The following is a 24,937-nucleotide window of genomic DNA, read 5'->3' as shown; positions in this document are numbered from 1 at the left end:
TTTAATTATTAATAATAATAAATAATTTATTAAATTTATATTTTTTTAACTTAAACTATCCTAAATTCATACTTCTACTTCTAAATTCATATTTCTACTGAGTACATACAATTAAAACAAACATATATTAATTAAAATTTCATTCCTAACATATAATAATAATTAAAAATTGATTTCATTCTGTCATTCCACCCAAAACATAATAATCAATAATCATAAATTTCATTTCAAAACAAAACATAATTATTAATCAAAATTATTTACAGACTTTATAAACTAATTAATTCTACTCTATTCACTATTTCTAAAACTTAACAATAATCATATCATCCGTACATATTAAATTAGTGCTACTATATATTGTTACTAAAATCTAATATTATCACTATTATTTTTATTAAATTAAAATATTAAATAACAAAAACTTACATAATTTGAATATCCAAAATAATTAACAATATAAAATTTTAGCTGATTCACTTCTTTAATTCTTGATCTTCTTGGCATTGTGTTTAAATTTGTTTCCTGCTACTATGTGGTCCAGCAATGGCTGAAAATGGAGATGGTTGTGGAGTTAGGGAACAAATAGAAAGAAATTTGTATATGAGAGTGAAAATGATAGCTGTTGAGAGGGGGTAACATTCGAAAGGGTTATTGGATGCATCGAAGCCAACCAGGGACCAGCTGCATGCGCACCATGTGAAAGCCAATACACAAATCGGATGGTTCGATTTGTGTACTGCCCGATTACAGTCCCCCCTCATCAGACCGTTCGATTTGTTTTGCAGAGCCCTCATAACCCGGTGAAACACCATAAACCTCTATAACGCTGCTATACACCAACACTTTCTCCATATCAAAATTAAAAAAAACTCCTATCTTGTTGCTTACAACATTATTTTTAAATTTTGTTATTAATAAAAATATTTTTAAATTATTTAAAAATATGATAAAATATTTAAATGCGATGGAAAAAATAGAACAACTTTTTTATTACAGGAGATCATTTTTAGGACTTTTTAAATAAATAATTTAAATATTTTATTTATTGATATATATTATTTGTAGCGTATTTACTACTTTTTATAATTTTACTTATGTTATTTATACTATAAATAAATTGAGATTGAACATTAACATACATGTATAACATTTGCATATGTGATAAATGAAAAAAGTAATTTGCATGTATTTCGTTTACACTGTAAACGAAATATTAGAGAAGTTAATTTATTTGTATTGTAAACGAGATAAAATACAACAAAATTTGATTAGCTATAAAAGATCTGCAACCATTTATATTTTCTACAAATATTTCACTTCTTCTTCTCTTCTGTTACTTCAATAAATTTAGTAAAACTGTCTAATGGTAGTGAATATGTTGTTATAAGTGTTTATCCCAATTGTCACATGAGAAATAGTGACACTAGAGTTATATTTGAGTGTGATAATCCTATTTTGTTGCACACTCAGAGAATAAATTCTTTGTCTGGTCTAAAGAATTTAATATTGACGAACCTCGGTGCTAACGGGATAAAAGCGGTAAGAAGAGTTGGGTATAGGTTACTAGCACCGATGGAAAAAGGAGTATTTTAGTTTTGTCTATTTTGACTCGATGGCGATGAGCATGTGCGCCTCATGTTTGATGTCCACGAGAGAATCATGGCGGAACAAGTAATGGAGCTTTCTGCTGTCTGTAGTGGTAGTTCTGGCCACTCGAATTTTGTTTAGGATGACCCACCTGTTACATCACCACCCCTGCACTGTGTTAGTCCGGTGATAAACATAAACGTGGATGGTAAGAAATATGCTACCGAAAGCAAGCAAAGTGATTCTTCTAAGGATAATGATAAAGAGGAGTTTGTATCAGAGATTCAGGTCGATGGATCAGTTCAGTATCTTTTTTTTGTTCTATAACTAATTCTAGAGTTATTAGCTATATCCATTCCACTATCATATATTGGAGGCACATGTACAACTCGCAGTTGATAATCAATTTTCTTAATGTGTCACGTTGTGTTTAGCCGGTTGATCCGTTGATGTCATCATTTCATGCATATGTGCATGTCATAATATCTGAGTACCTCAAGAATATCAAGTAAAATATCCAAACGAAGGAAAAAGGAAGTCAACGAAGATGTAAAAGTGACATGAGTCACGCTGTAAATTAAATTACTTCTTTATATAGGTACAGATCTTACTTATCTCATTTACACTGTAAATAAAATAAATCTTGTATCACAATACGTGTACAAATGTGATACATGTCTGACGAAATGTGTCTTATCTCGTTTATAAGATAAATGAATTATACATAAGTTGGCTAAGGATTCGATGGTCTCAGAATGTTTGGACCATTAAATGGTCCCGTAACAAAACATGTTTTTTAAGTTTTTTTAATAACTGCTAAATATTCCTTTTCTAATTTAAATTACAAATTAACCCCATATATTTTATTTAATTATAAAAACTATTTTTTATTTTATAAATTATTATTTTATCATTCATCGATTATGTTTATTAACAATCAAAATAAAAAATAATAACGAATTAGATCTTCAATTGATCGTAATAAACTTTTTGACCATTCCAATCGATTAAAAGTTTATATTTGATCCGTGATGTTCGTCCAGGGCTGTGAAATTGTGTTTCTTTGAAAATCAATCGATTGGATTATCAAAACAATCGATTGAATTTCAGGTTTCTCATAATTCAATCGATTGGACTACAGGTTATCACAAAATAATCGATTGAAAATTGCAAGGTAGGATGGTTTTTGCAAAAATCAATCGATTGGTCATATTACCCAATCGATTGAACGATGATTAAAATGTGGGTTTTTTAAAATTCAATCGATTGCTTATACTACCCAATCGATTGAATGCTTCAAAATAACCTGAGGTCTCACAATTCAATCGATTGGTTGTGTTACCCAATCGATTGAAGTCATCAAAACAATATGGATTTGCACAATTCAATCGATTGGTTGTGTTACCCAATCGATTGAAAGCTTCAAAGCAATATGGATTTTTCCAATTCAATCGATTGGTTGTGTTACCCAATCGATTGAAAGCTTTTACAATTATTCTCTATTTCTATGCACTATAGAAATATTTTAGTTTAAAAGATTCATATTTTTATGATGAAGTAATGTCATTTTCATTTATTATTTCAACAACAATGCCATACAAATTTTATGTCTTGTGAATTATATTTTATTTTATATAATTAATTTATGTAAAAAAATTCCCTATCTTTTTATTTGTTTGCATTCTATTTTGTTCTTTTTATTTGTTCAAGATTTGACCTTTCTATTGAATCTTGACTAGAAAAAAAAACACCATGCAATATATATCAAAACATTTTAATAATCTGTTCATATATTGCTAAGACATATATGAAGTATATATATTACAAATTTTTAATCAATTCTTCCTAGATTAACAATGGAAGCCCCTTTTCCAATCCTCCATTAGAGCGATAGGACTTTTAGACTTATCATCTTCAGATTTTACAAGTTTCTCAGGAGGCACACGATAGGGGTGTGCATAAAAAAACCAAAATGTGGTTAACCGGTTAAAAAATCATAACCACATTTTGGTTAACCAGTTTAATAAAACCATTTTAAAAACCATATCCATATTTTTTAAAATTGGTTAACCAAAACCAAATTTAAAAAAATCGGTTTTTAACAGGTTAACCAAAACCAAAACCAAATTAAAATCAAAACCTAATTTCAAAACCAAATTACATACTCTTTCTCTCTCTCTCTCTATCTCTCTCTCCCTTCCTCTTTCTTTCTCTCTCTCTCTCTCCCCTCTCTCTCTCTCTCTCTCTCTCTCCCTCTCTCTCTCTCTCTCTCTCTCTCTCTCCCTCTCCCTCTCCTCTCTCTCTCTTTTCCTCTTCTCCTCCTCCTCTCTCTCTCTCTCTCTCTCTCTCTCTCTCTTTCTCCTCCTTTCTCTCTCTCCTCTCCTTTTCCTCTCCCTTCTCTCTCTCTCTCTCTTCTCTCTCTCTCTCTCTCTCTCTCTCTCTTCTTTTTCCCTCTTTCTCTCCTCTGCTCTCTCCCTTGTCTCTCTACTTCCCTTTCTTCATCTCTTTCTCTCTCTCCCCTCTTTCTCTTTCTCTCTCTCTCTATCTCTCTCCACCTCGACTTTCTTTCTCTTTCCCTTGTCTCTAACTTTCTCTCCCTCTCTCTTTCTCCCCTTTCCTTTCTCTCTCCTTCTCTCTGCCTCTCTCTCCTTCTCGCTCTTCACTGCCTCTCTCTTTCTCCTTACCTCTTCTCCCCATACCTTCTCTCTCTTCCTCTCTCTCCTCTCTTTTCTCTCTTTAATCATCTCTCCTCTTTTTCTATCTCTATCCTCTCTCTTCCCCTCCTATCTCTCTCTCTCCTCTCCTCTCTCTCTCTCTCCTCTCCTATCTATCTCCTTTCTCCTATTTCTTCCTTTTCTCTCTCTCTCCCCGCTCCTTCCTATCTCTCTCTCTCTCATTTCCCTCCCCTCTTTTCTCCCTTTTCTTTTCTTTTCTCTCTTTCTCTCTCTCACTCCTCTTTTTCTTTTTCTTCTTTATCTCTATCCCATTTTCTCTCTCTCCTCCTCTTCCTCTTCCTTTTCTCTCTCTCCTCTTTCTTCTTACTCTCTTTTCTCTTTCTCTCTCAACCTTCTCTCAATCTCTATCCCTCTTCTATCTTTTTCCTCTTCTCTAAAGCGAGAGAGAAGAGAGAGAGGAGGAGAAGATAAAGGAGAAGAAAGAAAAAAAGAGAGAGATAAGAAGAGAGAAGAAGGATAGGAGAAAGAGATGAAGAGAGAGAAAGAGGACAAAGAGAGAAAAAGAAAGAGGGGAGAGAGAGAGAGGATGGGGAGAGAGAAGGAGAGAAAAAGATAGAAAAAGAGAAGGAGAAAGAGAAAAGAGAGGATGGGAGAGAGAATGAAAGAGGGAGATGAGGGGAGAGAGAGAGAGCATGGGGAGAGAGAGGGAGAAAAGGATAGAGAGAAAGAAAGGGGAGGGGGAGAAAGATGGAAAAGGGAGAGAGAGAGATAGATAAAGAGAAAGGGGAGAGAGAGAGAGAAAAGAAAAAGAAGATGAGAGAGAAAAATGGGAGAGAGAGAGAGAGAGAGAGAAGGAAGAGAATTGGAGAGAGAAAGGAGGGGGTAGAGAGAAATAGAAGAGAGGGGAGAGATAGAGAGAGGAAGAGAAAGAGAAGGGAGGGGGAGAAAGAGTGGAAGGGGAAAAAGAGAAAGAGAGAAGAGGAGGGGGAGAGAAAATGAGATAAAAAAAAGTTACTCGTATCATTTAGAAAGAAAATTATTTATATTAGAAAAAATTATTTATAGAAAATGTTGAAAAGAGATAAGAAAGAAAAAGGAACAAAAGCAATGGAAGGGATTTCATTATTTACAAATGTTACTCGTATCATTTAGAAAGAAAAAAATTAGATTAAAAAAATTCAATTAAAAAAAGGTTCGAAAAGTTTGGGTTTTTTTATGTAAAAATATTAATTTTTGTGTAAAAAATTATTTTTACATGTAAAAACCAATTTTATGGTATAAAAACTAATTTTTTAATATAAAAACCGGTTATTTTTTAAAAACCAGTTTTTGTTTTAATAACCGGTTAAAAACCGGTTTTAAATTTCACTAACCGGTTAATAACCGGTTTCATCATGTAAAACCAATTTGGTTAATTAACCAATACTATATTTTTGGTTAACCAAAAAACTGGTTTGGTTTTTGGATTAACCAAACCATGAACACCCCTAGCACACGATCCGTTATTTTCTCATTGTAAAGCTCTAATAACGTTACTTTCATGTTGTGCTCTGCATTCTAAGCCTCCAATATATCGAACATCTGTTTCACAGCTCTGGAGATGACACCAGCATCACTCGGCAATTTGCCATTCTACACGATGAAGAGCACAGAAGGATAATTGGATTTCAATACAAAACATTTGAGCAGACATAAAAAGCAATTAAAACAGGAGAATATTGAATATCTCCTGCACCGCCGATATCCCCTGCACCACCGGTATTTCCAGTTGGGGGTATTTGATATAAATTTCTCAAAAAAAGAGGAACATTTCAAGCAACGAATTTCCTGTCAAAATTAAGAACAATCATTACCAGCCAATACATGATTTCAAAAAATGGTAAGTCAAGAGACATTATAACTAGGCATCGAGTCATAAGCCTGCATCGTTCTCTCATGATACATAAAGAGATTGATACACGATTCCAATTGTGGGATTGAATAATTGGTGATAGATTATTTACCAATTTATAATGTTAATATTAAAGAAAAGATAAGATTAGAGTATCTAAATCAAAATAAAGTCTTAAAAATTGAAGATAGAATTTTAAAGTTAAGATAGATGAATAATAAGATAATAATTTATAAAAACGATAAGAAAATTGAAAATGGCGTAATACACAATTCAATCGATTGGGTAACACAACCAATCGATTGAATTGAGCAAATCCATATTTCTTTGATGACTTCAATCGATTGGATAACACAACCAATCGATTGAATTGTGAGACCTCAAGTTGCTTTGGAGCATTCAATCGATTGGGTAGTATAAGAAATCGATTGAGTTTTAAAAAACCAACATTTTAGTCATCGTTCAATCAATTAGGTAATATAACCAATCGATTGATTTTTGCCAAAACCATGCTGCCTTGCAATTTTCAATTGATTGTTTATTTTGTGATAACCTGTAGTTCAATCGATTGAGTTATGGGAAATCTGAAATCGATTGATTTTCAAATAAACACGATTTCACAACTCTGGACAAACGTCACGAATCAAATATCATAGCCAAAAAGTTTATTACGATCAATGGAAGATCTAATTCGTTATTATTTTTTATTTTGATTGTTAATAAACATAATAGATGAATGATAAAATAATAATTTATAAAATAAAAAATAATTTTTATAATTAAATAAAATATATGGAGTTAATTTGTAATTAAAATTAGAAAAGAACTATTTAGCGGTTGTTAAAAAAACTTAAAAAACATATTTTATTATGAGACCATTTAATGGTCCAAACGTTCTAAGACCATCGAATCCAATGTCACGTAAGTTTGTGTAAACGAAATAAATAAAAAAATATAAATTAATAAATATGCTACAAATTATTTATATTCATAAATAAAATAATTAAATTATTTATTTAAAAAATTCTTATTTTTATTACATTTTAAAATTATTTAAAAATAATTTTATTGCTAATAAAATTTAAAGGTACTTTTTCCAGCAATAAAATAAAGAGTATATTTTTTATAATTTACTCTTTTCTAGAGTAAAAGGTTTCGGTGCTTGCCTTTGAAGTTCGAACCAACTCGTGCAGACGGTATCAAATAAGTCAATAACTATAGATGGTTCTTGCTTCTTGGTCTTAATCTGGATTTGTTTAAATGAACTTTAAAAAAAATTAAGTTCTTAAAAATAATTTTTAGAAAGATAAAAAATAATTTGATATATATTTTGATATTTTATTTATAAGAAACTAATTGTCCAAGTATGTATAAAAATTTTGTTAGTATTTTTTATTCACTAACATTTTGCATATATTTCAAACTATAATTGAGAATCAAATTATTACATAATTGATTAAATACTGATTTTTTTATTTTAAATTATTTAAAAAGTTATCTTTGATCTCTTTCTTTTAATTCTAATACCCATTGATCTATCTAATTTTTTTTAAAGAGACCAATTTTCTTAAAATGTTTGTCTCTTTTGCATATATTGCAAAAAATATTTAAATATTTTCAATTATATGTTTTAAGTAGGAACAAAATACGTAAAAAGAAATATGCGGTATAATAAGAGTAACATTTTAAAAAAAATCACATTTAATAACATAAATTAACAAGATCCATAAATATAAGGCTAAAATAAAAATTCTCTTAATGATCTCTAATTCTTTTTTTTCTGATATCGATAAATGCTCACCGAAAAAAGAAGATCCAGTATCAATAAGTACAAAAAAACAAATCAAAATAAATAAAAAAATCATGAATGACAAAAGATGAAAAGTAATGATAAAAAGAATAAAAATTCCATAAAAGGGAATGGTGACAAAGGCACAAAATGGACATCTAGAACTAAGAACTAAGATGTTAATATCATACCAATGATAACAATCTAAACTTCCAACATAATATGATCATACTAAAAGTTAAGCATTATTAATTTGTCTTCATAACTATTAATTATTATTTAATGTATGAGCTTGATTCATTATTAAAACGTAGTGTTATTTTGTGGGATAAAATTTTTTTTGTGAAAATGTTTGACAAATATAATATACATAGACAAAATCATAAAGGATAATAGATAAGACAATTATAAACAACTACATATATATATATATATATATATATATATACATCTTGTATAATAGTATTCAGTCATCTAGCCCTCAACAACATACAGAACTATATATATATATCCAAGAAGTTTTTAAGCTGACATTCGAGCAAGTCTGAATTCTATATCCCTACGCTCTCTAAGCTACAAAAGTGAAGAAAAGACACTCTAAATCTTCAGGACTTGAATTAAGTTGACATTATCAAAATGTAAATATCATCCTCTGCACCTGTATTTTGACCCAATTTTACCGTCGAATTAAATCAGCAAAACAACGCGTTTAATTAAACTGTGATATCTAACGGTAACATTAGTGCCGATGAGTTACATTTTCACTTCAATAATTACTATCGGCTTTAAAGACAAAAAAATCTATTTCAACGATAACTTTTTATGACGACGAATTTTTTCTCATTTTCATCAGAAAAATCGACAGTAAATCCGCTAATATAAATGAACACTAAATCTGATGATAATGTTTTTTTGTAGTAATAATTTCTCAAAATATAAAGAGAAGTTTATAATAATCTCTTATATATTATAAAAATAATACTCATATAAAGAAATTACAATATATAAAAAATCTTATTATTTTATCTCTTAATTTTCACTCACTCAAAATTTTACAAAACATGGCATAAACATATATGAACCTACAAACAACCAACTATTTATATAAAGGTAATGGCGGTTAACATGAAAAAAAAAAAAAAAAAACTTAGCTAAGCTTTAATGCTTTATAATAGTAGTACATTTTCAACTTGTACTCTGTCCACAAATTGCAAGTTGTATGTATATGTTGGCAACATGCATACCAGATTACCCGGTAACATATATAGTAGCACCTTCTATCAGTAAGCGCTTATTTTTTCACCTGTATATATTGTCTATAATAAGTGCTTTTTTTTTTTTTCACTCTAGTCAAAATCAGATTTATTTTTGCTTTTCTTAAGTAAATAGTAGCACCTTCTATCAAATTCCAATTTGATAACATGCATAAGCATTAATTTTTTACTTGAATTTTTTACTACAAATTGTAATTTGACAAAGTATATCAAAACTCATTTTATATTCTCACAACATTGACAAAAGATGATGTTTGTTGAGCTTCCTTGGTCAATGAACAATCATAGTAAAAGTTGATTGTGAACGAACCGGTCAAAAATTGAGCAACCATTTAAAAAATAGATAAATAAACTGAATCGATTTGATTTTTTAGGCGTTAACTAATTTAAAATAGTAAAATATAAAAAAAATTTGATTGAATGTTGATTAAATCTTTAAATATCTAATTTACTAGTCTCATAATTGGTTTGGTTTTTAGAATTTGAGGAACCGTTTCTAAAATTATATAAGTTAACATAACGAATTTAAATTTATTCAAACCCATCTTTCGAATACCATACTAAAAAACTCATCCAGTGAAAAATCGTACCGTTAAATATCTTTTTGTACAGCCCATTAGACAATTACCATTATAACACGCTATGCTATTTCAGTATCTTTAAAACATTAGAAGATTTTCAATCCTAAAATTTTTTTATTTAATTTTATTCTTTTTTTTTTAAAAATGTTCTATATATGAAAAAATATGTAGTACGATTCAACAAGGAACAATGTGTTAGTTACGGGGTGAGGTAGTAGTTGGTTTCGCTTGACTATGTCACGAGCCATGTGCTATATTGGTGGAAGTTCCATTAGATGTGGCATAATGTATGGCATCTATTCATGAGTACTCTTATATAGATGACTTATTAGTAATTATCAATTTGATTATTGCAAACAATCAAATATATAATAATACTCTTCATTTCTTTATAATCAAGGCTAAGCACTGCACATATTAAGGTATAGCATGTTACAACTTACTACTACCACTAAATTAAAGCAAATGGTTTTATACATTTTTATAATTCTCTTATGTGTACGAATTGTCCTTCTGATTTATAATTATTATAGTGGTAGCTTAAAATTGAATTTTTGCATAGTGTTACAGTTTTTTCTTTTTTTTTTCTTTGGTATAAATGGAATAAGCTTGGTATTAATCACTATCAAATCAGAAAATACTTCAGACTCTTTAATAGAGTTTTAATATTTTATACTAATTGGCCACAAATTTTAAGAGAAGAATTATTTAAGATGAGCTCACCTATGATCCAAGAATGCCTGAATGGGAGAGGTATTCATCACCCATCAGTAAGGTAATAAATGTTTAAATAAAATTTTTTGCCAAATAAATTTTTTGGATTCAATTTCTATATTTTTTCGGTTTTCGTCTATTATAGTTCAAAAGGATTTTTTTTTATTCTTGTAAATTTTTCAGTTAAGTATTGATGTGATAAGTTTAATTCTGATGTAACAAATTAAAAAAGATATATAAAAATAAAAATAAATATTTTATAGAAAGATAAAAAACTTATTTAAGTAGTTAATAACACATAACTTTGATATACTCTATTGATCTAATAATAATAGACAATGCAGCTCATTTTAGAACAGCCTCATTCCATTAATTTGGTTTAGAAAATTGATGTCTTTTTTTCTAGCATTACATATATCACATTATAATATTCTTATCTGTCAGGTTGGTCAGTCAAGCATTCAAATAGAATATATTCTAACCAAATAAATACTCTATTGTTAGAAAATAATTGTCATATTGTTTTTCTTGATATATTAAAAAATTAATATATTTAAAAATATTTTATATCCAAATATATCATCCTTTAATATATTAAAAAGCTAAAATAATAATTATTTTAAACCGAATTATAGTAATACATGGCTTATACGGAAATGCAGGAAGTGCAAATTGCATTCACATTTCACTTGTAGTTTATGTACCACTAACGTACCACGGATCATAAAACTGACAAGACATGTTCTTCACTGCATAATGACATTTCGTAAACCACACATTTCTCCTTCTAGAGAAAGACCAGCATTAATCCTTCATGTTAGAATTTGGAATTTATTTGAGTTTATAGTTATATTATATGAAAGATTTTAAATATATCCGGAACAGGTGTTTCAGTCATCTTAATCATCGATTTTAATTAAAATATATTATACATATTTTTTATAACTAAAATAAAAAATTAAAATTATTGAAACACCAATATTCATGATACATTCAAAATTTTTTGGGATAAGTACTTTTTTCGTCCCCAAGGTCTGGGGTCAAAATCAAAATCGTCCCTGATCTTTTTTTGTTATTAAAATCATCCTCAACGTTACAAAATGTTATAAAATCGTCCTTTTTTACTTTTATTTTTTTGTTTTTACCAAATTACCCTTTATTATTAAAAAATTTATAAAATAAAATAATTATAAAATAAATAAAAAAAAGAAGAAAAGGGGGTGGGGGGAGTCCGGGAGGAGGGGGAAAAGAAAATCGGAGGGGAAGGGGGGCCGCGCTCCACGCCGTTCGGTCGCACCGCCGTCGCGCCGTGCTCATCCCGCCGCGCCCCACCGCGCCTCGCCGCCAGATCCGCGCCTCACGCCGTCACCCATGGAGCCACGAGCTGCGCCGGTCACTGCTGCTTCGCCGCCGCACCGCACCGCATCAACCCACCACCACTTCTTCTTCTTCTTTTTCTTCTTCTTGTTATGTGAAATCTGTGAATTTTCTGTTGATGATGATGATGACCGTGAAGAGTGGGTGAGGGGTGGGGGGTGAAGGAGTGGGTGAGGTGAGGGTGGGGGTGAGGTGTTGAGGGGTGGGGTGGGGGAGGAGGCAGTGAGGGGTGGCGGGTGAGGTGAGGGTTGAGGGGGTGAGGGTTGAGGGGTGGGGGTGAGGTGAGGGGGTGGGGGGTGGGGGTGGTGGTGAAGGTGGTGGTGGTGTTTGTGGTGGTGGTGGTGGTGAAGGTGAAGAGGAGAATGATGATGATGAGGGGTGGGGGCAGGGGTGGGAATGGCGGGAAGGGGAGGAGGGAAGGGAGGGGGGAGGAGGGGAGACCGGCGGTGAGGGGGGTTAGGGAAGGGAGGGTGGTGGTGGTGGTGGTAGGAGAATGATGATGATAAGGGTATTTTAGTCCAAAAATTCGGGAAAGGATGATTTTAAAGCGTTTTTAAACGTTAAGGATGATTTTAATAAAAAAAAAGATCGGGGACGATTTTGATTTCGACCCCAAACCTTGGGGACGAAAAAAGTAGTTATCCCAAATTTTTCTTATATTATATCCGCTAAAAGTGTAAAAATAGTGTTATAAATTTATAATACCATCAAATAAATCAAATACACGCATATTTGTATTGTCTTTAAAATAACAAATAATTGAGTAAAAATTTCTATGGATATGACAAATCATTATTTAAATTTATACTGAAATTTTGTACGAATTAAATTTATTTTTTGAGCATTTAGATTTTTCCTTAATTACAATCTAGTAACAATAAAGCGAATCATGAAAGGGTTTTTTCCTTTTTTAACATAGAGTGTTATTAGCATAGTTGTAAAAACCGGACCGGACCGACCGGTTCGACCGGAAAACCGGTGAATCGGACCATGTACCGGTCCGGTTTGGTATATTGACCGCTTAAGGAAATGAACCGGTCAAAACCGGTACGAATCGATCAAACCGGTCAAAACCGACACGGACCAGAACCGAACCGGTCCGGTCAACGGCTAACTTGCGTGCTGATGACGTCAGCATGCGGTTGTTAAATTTGGAAAAATACATTTGCAGGGAGTAAGAGTCGAACTTGGGTCTTCTAAATTGAAGACCAAGTTGACAACCACTGCGCTACCTGTTTATTTAGCATTGCTGATGCTTTTTATAATATATATTTCATTTTTTATAACTAATACATATATATATATATATATATATATATACATGAAAATATTTAACTCAATATTTTTTAAATTAATTATTTTTTAATTGAAGTACAAATTAATTAATTTTAAAATAAAAAATAATAATGAATATAAAAATAAAATAAAAAGTATTTATTCTGAGAAAAAAATTAATTTATATAATTATTCAATTATACAAAAATATTTAGACTTTAAAATTATTCTTTGGATATAATTCATAGATTGTTATTCTTATTGTGTCTAATTAAGATACTATATAGTAGTATGAACTAATTATATGTCTATTTTTGTATTAATTATTTATAGAATTCAACTTAATTGTTCTTAAAATATTAGTAAAAATATGTATTTTTCAAAATTTAATTTTAAGTTTTTGACTATTTTTATTTTTTATTTATATAGTACCGAGTCAACCGGTTCAACCAGTGACCCACCGGTTGAACCAGTGACCCAGTGACCCAGTGACTTGACCGGTTCGATTACCGGTTCGGTTCTGACAACTATGGTTATTAGTACATATTTTATATATATAGTAGTGTCATATATCGTACCATCTAAATTTAACAAAGTTTAGTTTTATTGATTATTTTTTAGTCTATTGAAGATGAATATTAATTATAGATTATATGTGCCAATTTCCAAGACGGCAGTGTTGAGATTCAACTACCCAGCGTTACATTATTTGGAAGGGTTGAGTATTTTTCACATTTGTCTCACCCCATTGCTTGTTTCCTTAAAATATTCACATATGATACGACATTATGATGTGTCACACAATGGTTCTTTTTATAATAAGAGAACTTTTCGGTCAACTCCATATTTTAGTTCATATTTTGAAAATGAGTTAGTTAACTACACTTATAAATAACCCTTAGGAGCTCTCCATAATCTTCAGCAGCAAACTAAGTAACTAACTAATTCTTGCGCCGACACAGAGTGTAAGAGATGGAAAAACTAATCTTCAGTGTTGTAATAATATTGCTTTTGAGTTTATTAACCACACAGCATAAAGTAGTAGCATCCTCATCGTGGCAACAAGCTCATGCAACATTCTATGGTGGAAGTGATGCCTCAGATACAATGGGTATCAATATAATAATACATCTACATTTTATTTTATTGTTTATGATTTCAGTTTGATTTTTACATTATAATCTAATAAGATTTGGTCTTTAAACTGTGTTTAGAACGAGAGACATATAATTAGGTGCTATTATATGATATTCTTAGTGTTGTAATTGCATGATATTCATCCTAACAATTGATTGTTTTGGTGGTAATCACGAAAGATAATTTCGTTGTTGAGACGATAGCATTTGTTTATGGTGTCTCATGGATTAGGAATGTGAGTGATTATATTTATAAAGGCCATAGTATTTTTGTGAGTTATATTGTTTTGGGATTGTAGCGTGCCGTAAAATTACTCTCGCATGTGGGATCGAGATTCTTAAATGAATTATAAAAAAAAAAAAAAAACAGAAAGAAAACATGATGAGGCAAGACACTGAGATAGAGAAATGAAAAATATAGGAATTAGAATCATTTTTTTAGATGTGCATAACATTAAACAAATAACAACTTTAATATTAGGCAATGCATGAATTAGAGGACATTGAATTAAAGTACAAAATAAGAGCATATATACCTTATAAAAAGAAATGAGTAATTCAATTTGTGTTGTTTTGTTACTAGGTGGAGCATGTGGGTATGGAAATCTATACACTGATGGTTATGGAGTTAAAACAGCTGCATTGAGTACTGCTTTGTTCAACGACGGTAAGGCATGTGGTGGTTGCTATCAGATAGTTTGTGATGCAACAAAAGTGCCACAATGGTGCCTAAAGGGCACTTCCATCACAATTACTGCCACAAATTTCTGTCCTCCAAACTATGCACTCCCTAATGACAATGGTGGTTGGTGCAATCCTCCAAGGCCTCACTTTGACATGTCTCAACCTGCCTTTGAGAAGATTGCCAAGTACAAGGCTGGAATTGTTCCTATTTTCTACAGAAGGTATATTAACCATTACTATTGAAACAAAATTGTTCCAGAACCCAGATTTTGCATTAATTTTACAATCATATTAAGTGTTTGTCAAAAATCAGTCATCAAATCAACTACATGTATAAAATATATGTTCAATATAATATATACAATAAAAATAAGTTAAATAAAACATATATTTATATATAAATACATAATGATTAATATGGTCGGAAATTTTCTATGTGCACAAAACATTTTTGTTAATTTTACCAATATTCTAGGTTTTTAACTAATATTTTTCTATATATGCTAAGTATTGTTGAGTATCAATGGGTTTAATGTGTTTAACATTATATCTTTACATGTAGGAATATACATTAGCATCTTCTGATATCTATGTATAATATCACCAAATGAGCATTAATATTGTTTATATTTTATCCTTAAACTTATTCAAAGTAGTCACACTAATGAGCACAGCAAGCTAAGTAGTATAGTGCAAATTTTGTGCTGCATCTATGCAGAGTTGGGTGCAAAAGAACGGGAGGCATTAGATTCACCATTAATGGAAGAGACTACTTTGAGCTAGTGCTAATAAGCAACGTGGGTGGGGCAGGAGATATCTCTAAAGTTTGGATCAAAGGGTACAAAATGAACAACTGGGAAACCATGTCAAGAAATTGGGGTTCTAACTGGCAAAGCTTGAGCTACCTCAATGGCCAGAGCTTGTCATTCAAAATCCAACTCAGCAATGGAAGGATTCGCACAGCATACAATGTGGCACCATCCAATTGGAACTTTGGCCAGTCTTTCACCAGCAACATTCAGTTCTAAATCTTCTGTAATTATGTAATCCATTTTAAGTGCTAATCTGTTTGTTCAAAGGAATGTTTTAAGGTTAGTGTGTGACTTCACATGGGCAAGCAATTTTAGGTGTTGTGAAGCTCATTGACTTGGCTGATTAATTTTCTTTTGTTTTTATGGTTGCTAAATGAACTTGGGAAACACTTTTATGTTATCCCAAAGATTGAAGATTGTGAAATATTTTGCTGATTCCATCATTCCATGTATTCCTCTCTGCCATATCTTCTGGACAATGAAATATACTTATTCAAATATTCCATGTTCAACTTTTTCTGCTTTAACCCTACGCTTATTATTTTTTCTATGGTAGTGCGTAACACAAAAGCATATGTCAGGAGATGTGTTTTTCAATGGTATGGAGAAAAGAAACGGGTGCCTCCGATTTCTTGGTTAGTTGCACAATGACCTGAAAAAAATAAATAAATAAATAAATAACACAAATCGAATCATACGATTTATATTTTTAAAAATAAAAAATAAGTAATGTTACACATTTAAGTCTTTTTATGAATCAAGTTCAACTAAATTAAATAATAAGACTTAAAATAATGCTATTTATAATTGACTTTTGTTAATATTAGACCAACTTGGTTAAACTTAATTAACAAAAACACTTGAATGTATAACATTATTCATAAAAAAAATTAACATTGAAATCGGACTCTCTGATTTTTATTTTCAAAAATAAATTTAAAAGTACAAATTGAACCTCTAAAAGTACAAAACGGACTGTCTGATTTGATTAATATCAATTTAAAAAAAATTAACTCCATTCCAAATCAAAAAAACAAACAAACAAACAAACAAACTTCCTACAAGGTATTACACACATATTTAATCAATATAAGCAAAATTAGCCTTAACCCTAAGCACACTCAACAAATTAACACTGAGATAAGCAACATGCCTCATGTCTACTATGAGGATAGAAACAAAATAAAGTAGCTCTGAAGTTTGACACAGCAGCTTGATCAATATGCAACTTTTCAAATGAAAAACAAATTGAAAATCAGTATAGTAGATGTACTAATAAGGTGCCTAAACTTCTTAGCACCGTTATCATTTATGTCGATTGCTACAAACTCATTCACCAGTGTTAATTGTTACAAACAAGCTAGTTATGGACAACCAACCAGAAATGTCATAAGCCAAATATCACAATTCTTCTTCAAACTCTGAACATGGGCCGCTGTAAGATTTTAGACACATGATGCTGGTAGTAGCTAGGTTATCCATTTCGTCACCTCTCGACGATTTTTCTGGATAAAAGATATTGTGAAGCAGCATATAAGAAAACATGAACAGCTGGTGGATCTTCTGTCACTGAGTCAACAAGGAACTAATGCAGATTGATGGCATGGCACTCAGCAAGTGTTGGACTTCTAAATTCTTGATATTAATGCTGCTATAAAAATACATATGGCACCACTAATATTATCACGTGTCTGACGTGTGTTATCTCCGCATTACACGATGGCGTTCTCGTTTCCTGAAGCGCTCTAGCATGAATTCATCTGTTGCAGCTTGTCTCTGTCCTGCTCCTGCAGCTTCATTGCCCGAATCATTTTGTTTGGACCCAGAACTATCAACCTGTGTAGTTCTATCTTTGTACAGCTCTGGGTGTTCTGTAAAGTAGACAACTTTTTTAGTCAGAAACTGAAATAACTCAGCAATACAAAGGAAATCGACAGTCTCTATCAACTAAAGGATTCAAAACAAATTCTGACACCTAAATGAAGGCCGAAATGACACCAAATAGTCATGCATGGAGAAACATTGAAATGCTACCTCTTCTGAGTTTTTCAGCATAGTCCCTGCCACGCTGGAAATAATCAGCACTGTAGCTTGAGGGAATGCTGAATTCTGATTTTGTCCGACCCATGAGCCTTTTCTCCTGCAAAAGCTTTTTGGCAGCCTCTGTTTCTTCAATATTTTTTAACTTATATCTGTAAACACAAGATCGAGCCATTAAGACATACATCACCTATTTTTCTTAATTATTCATGGACTAAACATTAAGAATGCGAGATGGGAGTGGATCCTCTTAATTTCTACTAGGTCAAGTGCGATCTCACCATACAAGTTTTAAGTGGAACCAAGAGAAAATATATGAGAGAAGAAATATACGAGAGAAGAGATTATATGGTCAGGGATTACACTTGACAAGTCAAGTGCGAAAAACAATTGAGAGAATCAATTCCTATGCCTAGTAGCCACTAACAACATATACTAAAAAGGAGAGAAGATATTGCTTTGTTATGGCCACTGCACACAGTGAATTTATTGCCAGTTTCATATTTTCTCACTGATGTTCAGTTTTATCTCTTTTTATCATATAAACAATGATCACAATTCACACATTTGGCAAGTATAATTCAGGCAGCCAAGCACGACTAAAAGACATTTTACAATTAAAAAAAGCAAGGAACAAAGATGATCATCTGGAATATGTCATGAGGAACGGAAATTTCAATCGCGAAGCCAATGTTATAAAAATGTGATGCCGACTATAGGTTCATAAAATCAAATTATTATGCAGATATATCATGCATACTTTCTATCCAAAAACAATTAAATAAATAAATCATGCATACCCACTATTTAGTGAAATGTGTAAAATAACAAAGCCACCAAAAACACTCATGATTGCAATAGATACAAGAAAAAGCATACTCGATTGGAAGCTGAACCTCAGCAATACCAGTAGTCCACTGAGTAGAACTTTCTTCTGAATTTCGCCTTTTAACCTGACAAGAAATAATATTTGCAATTGTTATTTTAGATATTCAGAGTTCAGACACTAAATGAAAGAGATTTGATAATTGCAGCTGCAATAAACCAAAGCCAAAAAATGGGGACATTGCATATTGCCGAATAAAGGGAAGTTGCAGCAACTCACTTTCAAATGCTCAGGGATTTTGTACAGTTCATCTTCTGCACGTTTCAACTCATTCTCAACTTGATCAGCTTCATCAATTTTCCTTCCCCTCTTCTTTGCTAATTCTTGCTCAATATACTTTACCCTATTCAATTAACCAAATCTCATAAATATCAGAGAAATGTTAAATAACTTACTAACATTTTCTCTTGTATTTGCCTTACATTTGAGCCAACACTAACCAATTATTCACTTTTCTTTACTTAAGTGTAACATTTCCCTTAATATCAAATTGCACTAAAGACCAACCAGCTACCTCCAAATCAAATTGGAAAAACACATCAAACATAATAACAACACAACATGATACATAACACATTAAACACATTGAATAAATAAATAGAAAAATGTACACATACATATTAGGATCTTCAACCATAACAGCAGTCTCTTGAGCAAAGGTATCCTGAAGAACAAGCTCGTCCTTGTCGCCGCCATCTCCGTCATTCTTTTCAGCAGATTTCGCAGCTAAACCGCTTCCAATTGCGGTCTGCACCTGCAAACTAGGGTTTGCGGGAATTCCAGATTTTCTTTCTCTCTGCTTCTGGAGGAGCTTAATCTCTTCCAGCGCCATTCTGTTCCACCATTTTTTTTTAAAACTTTCATCAGTATAATTGAAACCGCTAAAAGGAGACACTATCATGAGTTAAACCAATCATAATGGGGAAAAAATATTGTTTTTCTTTTAAACGGAAAAAGTTAAAAAGGAAAAATGGAAAAGATGACCTTCTTTCTCGTTCATCGTCGGATTCATTTTTGTTTTCGTATTGTTGGGGTTCGTCTTCTTCGATTGGAGCACTCCTCTTTCGATAGTTCTTCTTTCGCTGCTGCTGCTGCTGTTCCTCCATAGTTTCTGCTCTTGAGCAGCAACACGATCTTCGTTGAAACGCAACGTATAAGACCTTCGACAAAATACACCGTTTTGTGGTTTTAGGCTTTTAGCTCTTCGACAGTTCGACCTCTTCCCTTTCTCCCTTCTTTTTCATTTTTTTTAATAAAAACGAACTAATTTCCACTGCATATTACAAATATAGCCTCAACTTGTTTGTTATTGGAATTATTTCTGTTTTTTTTTTTTTTTATAAGGTTGCGAAAATCGAACCAGTCAATAAATTAGTAAGGTCACCAATTTATTAATTTACTAGTTCGAGTGAAATTTAATTGAGGTTCAACCGATTTAATTAAATATTAAATAAAATTATCTTTAATTTAATATATAATTTTAAATATATAAATTCAATAATTTATAACTTAATAAAATTTAAAATTTTACAATTTCACATAATAAATTATCTATAATTTAATATTAGTTCACAAACAATCTCAAACATTAAAGTTCATAACTAAAAACAATCAAAACGCACATAAAGACAAACACATAATGTTCTACTATCAAAACTCAAAAGAAACACTAACAAACAATGGTTTCAAACTTGCACACAATATAATGATATATAGGTACAAGGCCTTCTCTTCAAATATTTTTTGGCAAAAGATAGGAGACTTTTAAATATCATCTAAAGACCAATTGATACATTTATTATCTGAGTACATAAAATCCAAAACTGTGTGTCCCAATAGATAATGCATTAAACTATAACATAAGACCAGAAGTTCTACTTCAACAATGATGAGAGAAACTATCATCTTCAATTGTTTCATTACCTCCTCTCAAATTGAGATTCATGGCAATGTGGATCTAACCATTCCTTTGGGGACCTTTTTGCCATGTTGGCATTCACTTTCCCATCACCAATAAGTTCCCTTAGGTTGTCCACTTTGTTTTTTCTACCAGTCCTACTAGTTCTCTAATCATCTTCTTTCAGCTTTTGCTTGAATATCAGAAGTAGAAAATCTATGTGTTTGGATGCATGTAACTTTAAGGACAGAGAACTCAACCAATCAAATAAGTATATAGAGTACAAAATTGGAAACCAACGTCAAATCAATCACTCTAACAATTCAGTTAAAACTTGAAAAGAAACAGTTGAATCAAAGGAGAATATCAACTCATGCCTGAGCTATGAGCATTCAACACAAGACTCACACAAAAAAGAGGGGACGAGATCCAAGTCATCCAACTCCAAATTTGCTCTCAACGTCACAACCTTCTTCCTCTCTAAAAAATTGTGGGTATTGATTTTGGTTTGCTGTTTGTATGGCTTCGGAAAATGTTTATGTGATTATATACCCTAATGGAGAAATTTCTCATATGGCAGAAGGTATTACATTCGTTTGTGACGATCCACTTTGGATAATGATTTCGCCACAGATATTGTTGCAAGATCTGAAGAATCTGATTCTGATGCATACCGGAATGGTTGGGAAAAAAGAAATCACGAAGCTGACTTACAAGATGCCAGTTGCAGTGGCCAACTCGTTTGCGTATCAAAAAATGTAGATAAAATCTTATCAGCATGTTTCGATGATGTTTTCTTATCATCGCAGCATAGGAAGCATCTATTCGTTGGAGCTTTGTGTGAATCTTCAAGATATTGGTGGAAGCTCATCCAGTTCCAATAATGTGGAGGGTGTAAGAATTTCATTGTCCTTATGTGGCCGGCGGAAACCTCACCTAGAAGTTCATGACACCATTCCCAAATATCTCTTTGGTAAAACTTGCTCCATGACCTCAAAGTACCACTGACAGGCTGACCATCAACAGGTAGACCTAACTGCATTACAACATCCTCCAGGGTTATGGTACACTCGCCCCAAGGGAGGTGAAATGTGTGTGTCTCGGATTGCTATCGTTCGACAAAGGCGCTAATAAGTGGATTGTCATACTCGAAGCGCTTTATCAAAGAGGCATGGTAAAATCCTGTCCGTCTCAAATAAGGCTCAAGCCTCTGCCGCCTAATTTTCATGCTTGGATCTGTAGGATCTGACATGAAAACGTTGACGAGTGTGCCATGAAGAGTAAGAACACATGTGGGCTGCAATATAAGATAGCAAGAAAGAAAATAATTAAAAATACTATAACAAATTTTTAATATTAAAAAAATTAGTTCCAATAACATTGCTGACAAGATCAATCAGCTTAACAATGTAAACTAACATTATGGAGCAGATGTGCCGCTATATGAAGTTCGTCCAACCGATTCAGGTTCTCCTCCACATTAACCCTACCCCCACTCATGATAAGTTAATTTTTTTTTTCAAACACAGCACCACACAAACACCTCTTCCCAGCTTTCTTTTACCACCCACCTTTTTTTTCACCTCGTTTTCCTTTCAACCGTGCATGAAGTCCCATCCCCAACACCCCTTTATAATTTTCTTAGCTCCCTTCCCAAGTGTCCCCTGCCACCCAACACAACCAATGCATGTGAGGTACGGGTTCTGCTGTTGCAGCTTTGACCACCCACTTCGTGGGCACCACGCACGAAAATTCCCAATTCGTGGCCGCAGCCTGCGTAATGAAGCATTTCGTTGCCGCTGCCCTTGAGGTGCTCCATTTCGTGCGCGCTAAGCCTAGAATGAGGCATTTCGTGGATGCCAGCCACGAAATGGTGATGCCTGCCAATGTCAGCTCCATTTCGTTGCCGCCTCCCATAAATTGAACTGCAATCTTATTTTGTAAGCGCCCTCCAAGAATTGGGCCTGTGCATTTGTGGAACAATTTGCTGCGGTGCGTATTTCCATAATTAATATTTTTTGAATAGTTATTTATATAAAAAAGCCTTATACTATTATATATTACAAGTATTTATTAAAAAATAGTATTAATAAATAATATATAATTATAAAAAATAAGTAAATTTATAACTAAAATTAAAAGAATTAAATAGAAGTAAACTATTTGATGAAAGATACCTATATGTATTATAATTTGCATATATATTAATAAGATGTAAGACAGCTTAACGGCTATAAAGGACATTTTTTTTCCTAAAAAGATAGGGTTCGAATCCCATCTCACACATTTCTTAAAATTTTAATTTCAAGCAATTCGATCGGATCGGTATTTACCGGTTTATTTCGAATTTGACCGGTTTGTTCTGATTCTTAATATTGTGCGGTCCAAATATCGGACCGAATCGGTATTGGATCTGGTTCACTAATTTTTTGGTTGAACCAATCGATCCGATCCGGTCCAGTTTTAATAACTATGGTATCATTTTGCACTATGTATACTAAAAAATTATTAACCTAACTATAAAATAGAAAAAAGAGAGATGCTTATTACAATCGAAGTTAGGTTTAGTGGTTTAGTGATGGTAAAGGAATTCTTTTTTTATTGGAGCACTCCTTTTTCGATAATTCTTTTTTCGCTGCTGTTACTCTCCCTTCTTAGTTTCTATTCTTGAGTAGCAACACGATCTTTGTTGAAGAGAAATGTGTTGTGTAAAGCCTTCGACAAAATGCACTGTTTTGCGTTTTTAGGCTTTATCTTTTCGACAGTTCAACCTCTTTCTTTTTTTCCTTTTTTTTTCTTTTTTTTTTTTGTAAAAGTTAAAACGAACTAATTTCCAATGCATATTATAAATATCGGCTCAATTCTTTTTGTTATTGAGATTATTTGTGTGTCTTTCCATCTTATTTTCTAATTGTTGTGTTATACATGTACGTGAATTTTAAAAAGTGAAATTTATTAAAGATAATTACCGAATTGTTATTTTCAAAAATTTTTCAATTCACTAAAAATGATTTCGGCAATGCCAATTTGGATTTTAGAAATTTTAGAAAAAAATTTAGTTCATTCAAAATTCATTCAGCAATGTTGAATTGTTGTATAAAATAAATAAAATTTTGAAAACTGTAAAACTGCAATACCGTTTTAGCATTATGCGAGTGACATATTCTCAGTATGTCAGTGCTATTTTGTACTATGTGTATTAAAAAATTAGAGGTAAATATCAAATTGGTATCCGAAAGATTCTGACACTGATAAAATAGTATCTGATTTTTACTATTGATAAAAAGTACCTAAAAATTTTAAAATTTGACAAGCGTGTTCCCGAGCTCACCGGAGCAAATCTCTGGCAAGCACAATGCTAACGTGGCCACCGTATTTTGGTGACTTGGTAAAGTACTCCCAAACTCTAATCCCTCCATCCCTAACACATACTCCCCCTCCCTCTCCCTCCCCCTACCTAATGCACACTCCTTCCTCCCTCTCCCTCCCCATCGCATCCCCCCTTCCCTCTCCCTCCCCATCACGAACCCTATCTCACACATTTCTTGAAATTTTAATTTCAAGCGATTCAATCGGACCGGTATTCACCGGTTTATTTCGAATTTGACCGGTTTGTTCTGATTCTTAATATTGTGCGGTCCAAATATAAGATCGGACTGGTATTAGATCTGGTTCACTAATTTTTTGGTTGAACCAACCGATCCGGTCCGGTTTAGTTTTAATAACTATGGTATCATTTTGCACTATGTATACTAAAAAATTATTAACGTAACTATAAAATAGAAAAAAGAGAGATGCTTATTAAAATCGAAGTTAGGTTTAGTGGTTTAGTGATGGTAAAGGATATTCTTTTTTTATTGGAGCACTCCTCTTTCGATAATTCTTTTTTCGCTGCTGTTACTCTCCCTTCTTAGTTTCTATTTTGAGTGGCAACACGATCTTTGTTGAAGAGAAATGCGTTGTGTAAAGCATTTGACAAAATGCACTGTTTTGCGTTTTTAGGCTTTATCTCTTCGACAGTTCAACCTCTTCCTTTTTTCCTTTTTTTTCTTTTTTTTTTGTGAAAGTTAAAACGAACTAATTTCCAATGCATATTATAAATATCGGCTCAATTCTTTTTGTTATTGAGATTATTTGTGTGTCTTTCCATCTTATTTTATAATTGTTGTGTTATACATGTATGTGGGTTTTTAAAAGTGAAATTTATTAAAGATAATTGCCAAATTGTTATTTTCAAAATTTTTTCAATTCACTAAAAATGATTTCGGCAATGCCAATTTGTATTTTAGAAATTTTAGGAAAAAATTTAGTTCATT

The 24,937-nt window shown here is 32.1% G+C and overlaps 2 protein-coding genes across 2 annotated transcripts; one reads left to right on the top strand and one right to left on the bottom strand.

Annotated features, from left to right (window-relative positions):
- The first annotated feature begins 14,106 nt into the window (after positions 1-14,106).
- On the top strand, positions 14,107-16,310 carry LOC130950625 (putative expansin-A17). Its single transcript, XM_057879177.1, has 3 exons — positions 14,107-14,277; positions 14,886-15,207; positions 15,705-16,310. The coding sequence occupies exons 1-3, from the start codon at positions 14,139-14,141 to the stop codon at positions 16,012-16,014; spliced, it is 771 nt and encodes a 256-aa protein (XP_057735160.1). The 5' UTR covers positions 14,107-14,138; the 3' UTR covers positions 16,015-16,310.
- Positions 16,311-17,011: 701 nt separating this feature from the next.
- LOC130947839 (protein COP1 SUPPRESSOR 2) lies at positions 17,012-19,953 on the bottom strand. Its single transcript, XM_057876559.1, has 6 exons — positions 19,709-19,953; positions 19,342-19,557; positions 18,944-19,067; positions 18,718-18,791; positions 17,833-17,990; positions 17,012-17,669 (listed from the first exon to the last, which is right to left on the bottom strand). The coding sequence occupies exons 1-6, from the start codon at positions 19,828-19,830 to the stop codon at positions 17,500-17,502; spliced, it is 864 nt and encodes a 287-aa protein (XP_057732542.1). The 5' UTR covers positions 19,831-19,953; the 3' UTR covers positions 17,012-17,499.
- Between the last annotated feature and the right edge of the window lie 4,984 nt (positions 19,954-24,937).

Source organism: Arachis stenosperma, chromosome 9 (assembly GCF_014773155.1).
Source record: "Arachis stenosperma cultivar V10309 chromosome 9, arast.V10309.gnm1.PFL2, whole genome shotgun sequence".
Lineage (NCBI taxonomy): Eukaryota > Viridiplantae > Streptophyta > Magnoliopsida > Fabales > Fabaceae > Arachis > Arachis stenosperma.
The sequence above is the reverse complement of the archived record's forward strand: the minus strand, read 5'-3'. Positions and strand labels throughout refer to the sequence as shown.